The 13,007-nt window shown below is 35.3% G+C and overlaps 1 protein-coding gene across 5 annotated transcripts in view; it reads left to right on the forward strand.

Annotated features, from left to right (window-relative positions):
* The window catches only part of POT1 (protection of telomeres 1), a 66,123-nt gene that overhangs the window by 18,374 nt on the left and 34,742 nt on the right, over positions 1 to 13,007 (forward strand). For all 5 annotated transcript variants that reach the window (XM_082066337.1, XM_082066336.1, XM_082066339.1 and 2 more), the window contains 2 exons: positions 1,031 to 1,078; positions 2,223 to 2,337. In XM_082066337.1, the coding sequence (XP_081922463.1) occupies positions 1,031 to 1,078; positions 2,223 to 2,337 (163 nt within the window). The remainder of the gene's footprint in view (positions 1 to 1,030; positions 1,079 to 2,222; positions 2,338 to 13,007) is intronic.

Here is a 13,007-nt window from a genome sequence, read left to right on the forward strand (position 1 = left end):
ATGCAGCTCACTGAACATGTAGGTTGTACTGAGGAGATGTCTGTCCCATCATTGACCACAGAATGGAGCTTGTGGCACTTAATTTCCTGACACACTCATTGAACGCTTAAAACTAATACAAATGATCTGAATTTTTTGTGTGCTTGAATTCCTCATTTATACTGTTCCCCCAACTATTTAAAATAAATAAATAAATGTAAGTAAAACTAGCTTTAGGAATGCAGTTGAGGGTAGAGAGCAAAACAAGACCCCTGACAGGAGTCTGCAGGCGATGCACAGCTGTGACATGGGACTGTGTGTCTGTCGGACAGGCTGAGCTGTCACATCAGGATGGCAGCTGAGCCCCATGTTTCTCTTGATAGGGTGGGTATGTGCTGCTGCTATGTCAAGTCACCACAATTAGTTCTATAAAAGACCTTACACTGAAGAGAAGTCTGGTGTATAAGCATGGTTCTCGAAGCTTAGGAACTGCCTTTAAACTGAAATTATCCCATTCTGGTGAATTTTCCTGGACTTTTTTTTTTTCCCGAGGGAGAATAACGAGTCACTGAGGGTAGACCTGCTCTAAGCATTGTCATGTACAAAACCTAAGTCCATTTAAGTTCTCTGTTCAACAAGTCACTATTAGAAAATACAGTTTTAAATTTGTGGCCTACAACTTTCAAATGCTGATGCTACTAATGTGACCTGACTCATTCAGCCAAGTGTATTTCTACTTTACAAAATGCATGTGTTATTTAAAGTAGCTTTTGTCTGAGTATAATTGGAGTTAATAGTATTTTATTTTTTCTGTGGAATAAAAGTTTACTAGTTTCAGAGGTAATTCACATAGCGGAAGTGCCGATAATGCTGTTTTGTATTTGCTTACAGTGTTATATTTGCTTTAGTGTTATCGAATCTTGTTATATTTGCAATGCCTTCAATTTTTTAATCAGTTTCCTTTGTTTTTTGTTTGTTTGTCTTTCTTTGGGCTTTTTGTTTGGTTGTTTTTGTGTTGTGGTTTTTTTTGGTTTTTTTTTTTCCTCTTCAGATTTATACTACACCAAAAAAACATGCTGCTTCAGAAACTGCATCGGCGGTGAGTTTATATTTGGAATGTTTTTAAACCATGTGAGACTAACTGCATAGAAATAAGAATGTGTGGAGTTCTTTTTCTTTCCTGCTTATATTAGTTCCATACTCTCATCCTAGCAGCCATTTGTTTAGCTTTTTATTTTTCAAATAATCTGCCTAGAAAACAGAATAAAAAATGACAATGCAGTACTTTTTCTATACTTGCAGTACAGTTCCCATCTTGATCTCAAAATAGGCTGCATGGTGGCTTGGGGAATATGAACCGTAAAGGTAATTTCCATTCTAAAGATAATAGGCTTCTGCTTTAAAAAAAATGGAAATACAAATCCTCCTTTGATTTAAAATCAGACTTCATGTACTAGTCTTATCATTTGTTTGATTATTGTTTGGAACAAGCCTTATGTGCCTAAATTAAAATTCTACAGGAAATACTATATTAAAGGCATATAAATTGGTGTATGAAAATTTATTGTTTATCATAAGGTTAAAGATTTAGTATTGAAGATGATACAGCTTAACTTTGTGTTAATTTTATGAAGAGTTTCATTTTTTGTATTCTTTAAAAGAGACTAATCAGCATATAATGTAACCTTAAGATGAGAGGAGAATAGTCCTAACATAGAAGATAGTCTTTCATTTATTTAATCCACCAACAAGTGTGCTACTTTAATAGGAGGACTTTCACAATGGCTGTGAGAAGTAAACCCCCGCCCAAGACACTGATTCTGTGCAGTGACACTGCCAATAAGAATTACAAAATTATTTATGGATGTGCTTTAAAAAGCCCTTTGGATGGACGTATTAAAATCAAGTAGTAAAAAATTACATTCCATCATTCTTTATTATAATGATTTTTATTCACCTGTTTCTTGTACTGAAACTTCCTTGAACTGACTAGTTAGTTCATTGTAAGGAAGATGTCTTCACAAAAAGAATGGAAATAAGTCATGTGCTTTATTGCCTGTGAATATATGTATATATATTTAACTTTATAGAGTCTAAAGTGACTAGGATAAAAAGAAACAGATAATCTATATATTTAAGATGAAATAAAGCATATCTCCGGTTGGATGGTGTTAAAAAGACATTCTGGGTGAATATTTGAATAATTTTTTCTTTTGTTTCCCAATTTTATCATGCCTTTCCAGTCTGTTGCACCAAAATATATGTATACTCCTCTGAATCACCTTAAACACGGAACTGTAGTGAACTTGTATGGCGTTGTGAAGTTCTTCAAGCCTCCATATGTAAGCAAAGGAACTGGTATGTACTATATTCAAGAGATTTAAAATCTCCTCCTCCAAGGAGAACTGTTTCTACCATGTTTGTTAAAAAAACACCAGAACAACAAATTCAGGTGATCTTTTAACCATGGTTCTCAGCTAACATCAAGAAAACAAAACACTATATAGGTAAGGGATATCAGACTTGGCTTAGACAGACTGGTGGAGATAGCAACTGAAGAAAGTATTTATCAAGTTAATACTATGCATACAAGACAGGGAAAAGGACCTGTAGCAAAAAAAAAAAAAAAAAAGTACAAAAGCCCTGCACCTGTCCTTGTGGGAGGAGATTGTTGTGTAACTATGTATAATTCTTCCCTGAGATTTTGACAATAAGTGTTATGGTATGTTATAAATGAGCTGCCAGCGTATTTGTTGCTTTTGAAAGCTGTGCAACAACTGAATCATTTTTTCCTCTCTGTGAGGTGAACACCTACGGATTGTGCTAGTTTTGCCAGAAGACTGTCATTTTGCCAGGTGCTCAGCAAGTACACATCTACGTGATAGCCCTGCCGAATTTGATTAAGCAGAAGAATTTCTTATTTGATTCAGAATTAAAGTATTTTCTTATTAATATAAATTTACTGTGCATTTTAAAGTTGGGGTTTTTTTTCCCTTCTAAATATATTTCTCTTGAAATGAAAAAGGAGATACTATGATGGTGATTGATTTTTATGGCCTTAATTATGCATGCACGTTTCTTGAATAATGTCAAGAGCCATGAATTTGGCTTCTAAAAACAGGAATTTAAGTGAGCATTAAATCACAACCGAGAGTTAGTGGCTTGTCTACAAAACCTTTTGCAAACAGATTTGTGTGATCTTGCTTGCTCAAAAACTCCCAGCAGCAGTCTGAAGGTGATACACTCAGCATAAGTCAGTGAATATCCTTGTAAGAGCACAGCGCTACACCTGTGGTACCATGGCTTCCAAAAATGAGGTTTGCTTACAGTTAGGTAACTTGAAACATAAGCACAATAGCTGAAAGCTGTGCAAACATGGTGACATACCCCAAAAAGTGCCAAGTCCAACTGAGGTTCAACTAATGGCTTCACTTTCTGAAGACAAAGCAATCTTCAGCCTTTGTTTGAATCAGTTTAGAGTGAATGAGTGAGTGGAACGTCTGGGAGGTCTGTACAGAAATGTGTATGCTGGCTTTGGTGTGTTCAACTGAACTGTACTGATATAATCTGGGTGTGGGTATGCTTAATTGCTTTAATTTGGTGCATGTAGTATTCTAGATAAACAGATATACTGGTATGTATGAAAGACCCTATTGAAGGAAATATTTTCCCTCACTTGTCGCTGAAGTGTGGCTTCACTTTACTTGTTGTCTATCACGTGCCACAGAAAAGACAGAACATGAGGGTGCTACTCTGTGAGCTCTCATACACTGGGTGTCAGCTGTGTTAAAAGGCAGAGCTACATTGTGCAGTGCAGCATAGAGTTTTTCAAGAACATATTAGATTAGCTGGGTCCACAATCTGATTGATAGCTTCTGGAAATTCAACAGCATTTTTATATACTGTTGACCGTGTCAACAGAGGAAACCCTGTACCTGCAGCACTAGGGCTCAGTGCCCTGGTGTCTGCAGGAGAGCAGCTCTGTGCTTCCCATACAGGTAGCTGTCGAAGACGGTGAGAAGACAGTAGTGTTCCCCAAAATAGCTCTGAAACATAAACAAAAAACAAGGCTGAAGAATATGGGATAATCTAATTTAAATGTTCACATTTTAAAATAAATGTAGTCATTAAGTTGGGAACTAAGCCAATAATGGTCCATCTGTTTTTATAGCAAATATAGTGCATGTTTGTTTTTTTTCATCTTGAGACTAATTTAAAATTAATATTATCATATTCTCCGTAGTCATTGATCAACTAAAGTTATTTTGCTAAACAATAAATTGCAAATCTTTAAGATGAAATATTGTTTTGTTTTATCTAGGAAAAAGAAAATAATAATTGTTAGAGAAAGCTGTAGTAAAGTTGAATGTCACTGTTTTTTCAGAAAATAATGGGGTTTTGATAATACTGTAGACCAGTAAAATTGGAGAAGTGCAAATGTCAATTGTTCTATGTCATGAATGTTACAACACAACAGATATTTCTAGATGTAAATGAGGAATAATGGTTAAGTGAAAGTATCTGCAGGAACTCAATGCATTTAGACTGGAAAAAAACAAGCGTTCTGGCATCTAATTAGAAATGCAAACATTCATAAAATATTATACTAAATTAAGTGTGTGCATGTTTATTGTGTGTATAGCAAACCAAGTTATACTGCTGACTTAGAAGTAATAGTAATAAAAAATATTCTGCCCCTAGAGCTGAATACTTACAGAACTGTCTTGTGATTTAGCTACAGTTAATACTTAAATAATAATATTTCAAAAGTATTAATTCAAAGAAAGACTCTAGAGGGAGTTCTCCAAAGGTTGGAGGACTATCACTTGAGCAGTGTTATCCCAAAGGACTGCAGCCCATGGGAGGACCTGTTTTGGAGCAGGAAAAAAGTGTGATAAGAAAGGAGCAGAAGAGAAGAGGAGCTGTTCTGGACTGACCACAAACCCCATTCCCCTGTTGCCTCTGGAGGGAAGAAGAAGGGTGGTAGAGATGTTGGGAATGAAGCAGTGAAGTTAGGCCTGGAAAAAAGGAGTGGGGTGGAGGTGTTTTAGTCTTTATTTCTCACCATCTGGCCCTGTTTTATTGGCAATAAATTCAACTTCCCCAAGTTGAGTCTGTTTTGCTCATGATGGTATCTGGTAAGTGATCTCTGTCTTTATCTCAGTCCATGAGCTTTTTTCTGCCTTATTTTCTCCCCTGTCCTGTTGAGGAGGGAAAGTGAGGGAGTGTCTGGGTGGGTGCCTGGCAGCCAGACAAGGTCAACCCAGCACACATGCTGGGACTCTCCAGGTTTTTCAGACTTTCTTGTTCTTTGGCTTATAATAAAATGAGGACAACCCTGGAGAAGGGATCTTGAGGAAGAAGTTTCCTTTAAAAATAAGAATCTCAGGGTAAAGAAAAATCTCTTTTGTGTAAAAAGGAGAACAATAACAACACGTAGTTTTTATGCTTTCTCAAATGCAAGGACCCAATTTAAAAGTTTACAAAATAGCTTCTTTGTGTAGGAGATATCATCACTGGTACTGTTTCCTGCTTGACTGTAAGAAACTTCATTGTAAAGGTAAAAATAATCTAGACCTGTATAGGGCATAGAACGTATTTTGTTTTTAATGTAAAACTGATCAATGATTTCAGTATTCATTTACTCTGTTTGATCTTTTCTGCACAGGCTGGCAAACAACATGTTTGTCACTGTAGCGAGCTTCTCAAAATCTTCATTTTGTGGTGGTATCTGGTGATTGCTTGCTTATGCTATAGACTTGTTTAAATGCTATTATTCTTAGAATATCTATCTAGATATATAGAATACCTATATATATATATTTATATTTGAAAAGTTGGACTCTCACTGATGTTGTCAGCCTGCAATTGTAATAGATTTCTTAGCTTTGTTTATAAGGAACCAGAAACATTATCTTTATCTGTAATAATTCAGGATATTGCCAGTGGTAAATGGGATGTGCTTTCCTCTTGAAAAATATTGTGGGTTTAAAACTCAGGCTTAAAAGCAAAGAAACAAACAAGACAACCCTCACAAATCTTTTAAAGGTTTTGTTTCCTTTGTTCACATTGCTGACAACAAAACGGGTAAGAAGAAAATAATTAAAATGTAGAAAGTACTACTTTTAGTCTTTGACTAAATCATGAAGGGCAGTTCTTGAAGGATCACGTAGTGTAGATTTGTCATTTGTCCAGCTGCTTTAACAGGACTTTAGAGACTCCAGGACTTTGAATGTCTTACTTAGACAAGTGCTGGAAATTAAGACGGCCATTCTTTCCAGATATGCAAAAACAATACAGTTAAATGGACTGGGTTTCAAGGTAATATGTCTCTGAAACAACTCAGTTGCAAAAAATCTGTACTATTAATAGTTATTTGACAACTTAATCACTTCAGTTTCATAAGTAGTAGAAATTTAATAGGGAAGATGATGATTTATTTAAGAACTAGTCCTTGTCTAGATGTCATTAATAACTTCCTAATATATCTTCCCTATATATTTTCAGCTGGTAATATTAAAAAAATATAACATCAGTGGAGATCAGGGACACAATCTAAAGTTTCTTATTTATGATAATAGTTATTGTTCACTTGCTACTTTATCATTAAAATCTCTACAACAATTTTAATTTATTTGGGTTTTAGTATAAAAATATTCACTACTCAGTTAAATATTTCAGTGTTGGTTTGTTTGGTTGGCTCTTTTTGTTGTTTTGGTTTTTTTGTTTGTTTGTTTGTTTTACACTATCCAGAGCTATGTCTGTTTGAGAGGGTGCAAAATGCATAATGGTTGCTCTGAATTGCCAGTGCATGAAATGGTTCTTGTCAGAAAATTCTGTAGTCGCGCTGTATCTGGCACAATCCTGCGCTAATATGTTCTCTTTCTGACACTGTGTTAATATAATCGTGCAGCTTTCAGCTGGTACCTACTGGAAGCATGGGCAGTCAAGCCACTGTTCTTAATCCATACGAGTCTTTATTCAGTGTGTAGATATGCCCTAGATATGAGATATTGCTCCATCCTACGTATTTTAAAGCTTAAGGCTGAAGCTTTGCACTGTGTTCCCACTGAAAGCAAGTGGTACCTAAATTAACTTTGTCAGTTTATGTAATCTGTCATTAAATGTTCATCGTTTTGATTACCATTATTCCGATTAATGTCAAAACACTGAGTGAAATGAGTTTTCAATATGATAATAAATAATTATTTATTCCAGAGAAAGCTGTTGTAACTGAGCGTGCTTCAGTTTCAAATGTCTATATGGGAGAATTTTATGTGTTCTGAAAACCATCCAGTGAGGTCCTGCTTGGTGTAACAGACAGATGGTTTCTGTCTGCTGGAAGGTCTGTTGAAAGTGTTCAAAATTATATTCTAGCCTTCCTTCCTGAATAGTTTAAGAGTCTTAGATATCTTAAACTTTTTAACAAAGGTGATTCCCTGTTCTCTTTCCTACCTTAAGCCCAAGCATACCTCAAGTATTTAGCATGAGTAAAACCAGTAAATATAAAAGAAAAAGAGCCTCTGTCTTTGTACTGTCCAATTACAGAGATTATGTGCTTGACCATGAAACTTTTGTGACATTACAATGTGACACCACTGCTTCCACAGCTCTTTCTGATTTTTTTCCTGCAGATATTAGCCAGTGTTTTCCATAATGCAGGGAAGTATTATGGCAAGAAGAATCCTTGCTACTGTTTAACGACATCGCAAGAGTAATGTCCTGTTTTCTTGGGGAAACCTCCACTCTGCTTCTTCTCTTAGATATATGCAGTATATTCATATGTCTTGTTGAATTAAAAACTCAATTTAGCCTATCTAGATATGCATGTGGATGGTAACTATTTTATTTTTTACAAATGTTTCTTAAAATCTAAATTAATAAAGAATAGCGTTTTCAGAAATTATACTTCTAAAAACCTTGAACAGTTCCACGTCAGCAGTTCTACATGCTCAAAATACAACTTAAGGAATGTAGATCAGATTCTTAAAGGTATTTTGAAGCCATAAGTTTTATCTTTATTTTCAATTTTTATCTGATCTTGAGCCAAGTTTATCAATGTTCTTAGTCCAGAATTGGTTTAAAACTATGTAGATGAAAAAATATTATTTTAAACTATAGCATGTGGGCAACTTCAATCAAAATAGTAATTTTTTTAGTAAGTTATAGCAAACCAACATTAGAGTACAAAACAAATCAGTCACAGAATGTTGTGGTACCTGATGGTCTATTTGTGAGGAAGCAGAGTCAGAGTTAAATCTGCAGTGGTTTTGTTCTTTCAAGTATTGTGTTCCAGTTTGGTTTTTTCCAAATCAAAACGTTGAGGATGTTTTTTAAACTCTGCAGAACAGAATAAAAACTGTTGCAGAGGTAAAGCTTCTGTTTTCATTTCGGGCACCTAAAGATGAGAGTAATGTTCTGTTCCCTTCACAGTGGTTTGCGTGTGTTTCTTTTCTAAATGATCAGGGTTTCCTATCATCTAGTATTGAAGATGAAGTTGAAAAAGTTTTAAAAAGGAAATAAACAATTAAACGGTTGAATAAATAGTTAATAGAAAGAAACCTCAGGACAGTTACTTTGATCTACAATTTACAAATGATGGCATTAAAGCATCTGTTTAGCCAGATGCTTCTGGTAGTTACTGAAAGTATCTCGTAAGTATATCGCCACGTTAGAAATAACAAGGTGTAGTAAAACATCTTCAGTTTGGTGTTTTGTTTTGTTTGGGGGGGGGGGGGTGTTTTGTTTTTTTTTTTAAAGACATTTTCTTTGGGGTTTCTGCAATATCTGTGTATGTACCTATGTATACACACACACATAGTGTGTGTACATTCGTACTATTTTTCTGCGTTTTGTTGAACATGGTAAGTTGGCTAGTTCAACTGCTTGGTTTAAGTACAAAGACACTTGTGTACTGAATGACATCCGTAATTCTTCAAAACAGTATTATTGTTTGGTGTAGTTCTGAAGAGAGAGTAATTTGCTACAATAATGACTCTCCTTTCGTATGTACTGAAATACAAGAAACAGAAGGCAATCTCTAATTAGAGTCCCTCATTGCCAACAACATAGCCCAATATCTTTTTATCTCTTTGCAGGGGGAGGTTACTGATTCAGGATAATGGCTTTTCCACTGAAGTGTTAGTCAGGAATACATATGTGATTGTCCAAAAGGGGATTTGTAATTAGACTGAAAAATTTATGCAAGCGTATTTGTTAGGAACTGCTGAAGTCCTCAGTAAAAGTAAAATAAATGTTTAATTAGTAAGTACTAAATGCCTTCCTACAACATCAGGAACCACTAATCTGGAAAGCTTTTGTAGCAATTCTGGTTTCCTGAAGATGACTGAAAAACAAATTTGTAATTGAAGCTGTGGGTTTGGGGGTTTTGGTTGGATTTTTTCATATATCTGTACGGTGTGCAGAGATGCTGACTTTCTGAGCATGCTCATTACTGAAATAACAGTCTATAAAAGAGTGCAAAAACAATGGCATTTATAAAAAGAAAGCTATGGCTTGAAGAATGAACCTAAACCATCATCACAGTGGAGGAAAACTTACCTTTACAGGGCTACAAAATATTCATATTTCAAACTATGTGAAGTCAAGACGTAGAGGCTTGGAGATGAGCACTCTCCATGTAGTTAATGTAACCTTCTAGTGATCTTGACTTGGAATTATATTGATTTCAGGATAGTACTTGCGATAATAATGAGTTCCTTTTGTTGCATAAATTTATTTTCTGTATAGCTGCTTCACTGCATACTTGTGGGATTTTATGAAATGAAATAAAAAAATAAGGAACAAGTTAAAGTAATTGTATTTTTTAAGAATAGGAAGGATGTCAGAAGCATATCAGACAGATGCATCACTCTGTACTTCTATTTAAACCAAACATCGCTCTCCTTGTTGCTTTCATAAACACCAGTTCTGAGGTGTTAGAAGCATCCTTACAGATAGCCGTGCATTGCTGGTGGTCGCTCACATGATGTTAAACCTGAGTGGTTATACCTTTTCATAATAATTAAGTATATTTAAAAAACAGGTGCTTTTTGTAGTTCTGTATAGTATCAGCCTAAAATCAATGCTTTTACTGAATCAGTCTAGTACAAATTAAACACTTATTTTATAGTATATATTTATAGTATATAAATCTACTGAACCGTGCATCCATTGTGTCATATTTTAAGGCAGATCATTACAAATAAATCTTGCCAGTGGTAAAATTTGCCTTCTTTAAGAAGAGTAAGTTTATCTAGTGAAGGAGAATTGACTCCAATGTGTAAACTTTCGTTTAGGCATTAAGGTGTGTTGTTGTTGCTGTTGTTTGGGTTTTGTTTATTTGTTTTAGCTTCGTAACGGAGGCATTTTGCTTCATTGGAAAGTATATTGTGAAAATCAAAAGTATGAGCAGTGACATTTAGTATATCATTTCCTATAACACTGGGGCACTATTTAAATTCAGTAATTCTATTTAGAGTTTGACAGAAAAGTGAATTCAGTTGCTGAACTATAATGCTGCTATGGAAAGCCAAAAGCAATTTTCACATTCTAGCTGGAGAAGGAAATACAGGTGGCTTTTTATTTTTAACCTTCCAAAAGGACTTGCTGGATGAGGATTTATTTACAAGAAAGTCAGTCTTTTTGCTTTGTTCTTTAAGAGCTCTATTTTAGTTAGATTTATTGTAGAAGTCAAGTTTTGAGGTGATAGTTAAGAATAGAAGACAAAAATCACAGAGAACCTATATTATTTAGAAGGTTTTCCTCAGGCTATATACAGCAAGTATAATACTTTATACTACTTTGAGTAGGATGGTTATTAGTCATTTGAGTATGCTAATTGCACAGAAAATGGAGGGAGTGTGTTAACTCTTCCCCTCTTAAATAGGCAGCTGCAGATGTATGAAGCTGATCAGGTTGTACAATCACAGCATCGGAGAGTAACCACAGTTCTAATGTGGAATGTTTTTGTTATTTCACTTTTTATTTCTGTGTTTGATTGTATCAGTGCACTGTAGCATGTTATCTTGTATCCTCAAGGATTGTAAATCTGTGAACTATGTTTGTTTTTTTTTTTCTTAATGGCTCATTTTGCTCATATTGCTTTGCAGCTGACCTGTTAAGTTAACCTCTAGAATTCATACTTGGAGAAACACAACGATCACTTGTTGGGTTACAGTAGTAAACATTTGGAGTTTTGTCAGCCACTGACTGGACTATATTCATGTCTGCTTATCCTAGCGCAGAACGCCAGAATAGGTGCTATGTGACAGTTAATTGTGTGCCTTTGGTGGAAGTCTGCAAAAGAATGACACTTAGCAAATTCTGAATGCAGTAGATGAGAACCGATGATTATTGAGTCTGTGTAAAAATCTTGGGGAGGAAGAATAGAATATATCTGTAGGAAAAGTAGCTTTATTTTTCTTGGTAAGCCTTCACTAGATTTCTTCCTTCAACACTTCAGTCCCTCAAGTCATTAGAAAATTTTAACTTTTAAGGTTAAATGATAATAAAATGTAAGGATGCATTTGCTGGAGATGGTGGAGTATTTATTTTGAAGGCATCGACAGTGAACATACAAGCATGTTATTTTAATCCAGTCTAACACATGTGTCTTAAAGTTTGGGGAATCTGTTCACAGAGTTTACATATGACAATTGTCATCTTTTGACTGCCTTCCTGTAGTTTTTATATAAGGCAAATGTGTCAGTTTTAGTAGACAGAAAATGTTCTCTTTCAGAGCTTTCTAGCAGCGATTTATGTGTCCGTATCTTCATAAAAGGCATGATGGAGATTTTATTGACTTTTTTGTTAGTGCTATGACAGCTTTGTACAGTTTCCAGATACGTAAACTCTGTTTTAGTGTCATTATCAATAGCTCCCTTGTATAATTAGAGCTGGGGTTTTTTTATTTGTTTGGATTTTGTTTGGCGTTTTATTTTGGGGAGTCAAAAACATGTCTGTCATAGGAAAAACTGATTTGACTTAGGGAATTTAATTCATTGCTAGTCAAAATAGACATGTCCTACCTGATTCAGCTATTGAGAAACAAAGAAGAGAAGCATTTAAATGCTTGGGGAAAACACCTTTCCTCCACCTTTCCAGGCTCAGCATCACTGCATACACCTCTCATTCCCCCTCCTGTCTCATTCGCTGTAGTGTTACAGGACACATAGTGTTTCTTAGGAGAGCGAAGGGTGGCACAGACTGGGATTGGTATGTGGCAGTTTCTTTCTGCTTCTACTTGTTCCTTTTATTTTGTATTTTTTTTTTTTCCTCTCCCCTCCCTGCTGTACCTACTTAGTAGTGTCCTCTGCTTCAACGGGGGTTCCTCCATGGGCCTCAGTCTTTTTGTGGGTGTATCTGCTCTGGCATGGACGTACCCACAAGTCATGGCCACTTCAACCTTGAACTTCATTCATAGTCTTCTGGTGTTTATAGAAGCTGAGAAACAGGAAGCTTCTGGTCAGTTGTTTCAAATATAGTACTATAGTTCTATAGTTTGTTTAAATATCAGCAATAGAATTCATAAAGAGGTTTATTTGTTGTTTGTTAATTTTGCTTCTTTACTATTGACTTGATGCCTACTGAATTATGATCATGTGTCTGTGTTACTTTGTTTAGAGAGTTTTATATCTTGAACAGTGTTCCTATTCTTGGTATCTCAGGAGAATGCATGCAACTCGTCTTGCAAATCGGTTTTTAAGAGTTACAACTACTTTTTTTTTTTTTTGTACAGTGTTGAGATTCTGTTGTTGACTGTTATCAAAATGCAACATAAAAATTGGCAAAGAACTTTTAGTTTGAATGGGGGTCCCCAATAGTAGGATTATAGCAGGAGTAAATGGGTTCTGTATGTAGGGAAACTGTTCCTGCTTCTAGAAGGCATATCTGCGTTTTATATGCAGGTCAGCAGTGTGTATAAGTAACTTTTACAAGGAAAACTTATGCTCTTAAAATAGGATTGTGAAGGCAAAAATGTGAGTTAAAGTAGATGGCATTAGAAAATTGGCGAGTTGCCTAGGCCT

Source organism: Streptopelia decaocto (assembly GCF_964273445.1).
Source record: "Streptopelia decaocto genome assembly, chromosome: 1".
NCBI classification, from domain to species: Eukaryota; Metazoa; Chordata; class Aves; order Columbiformes; family Columbidae; genus Streptopelia; species Streptopelia decaocto.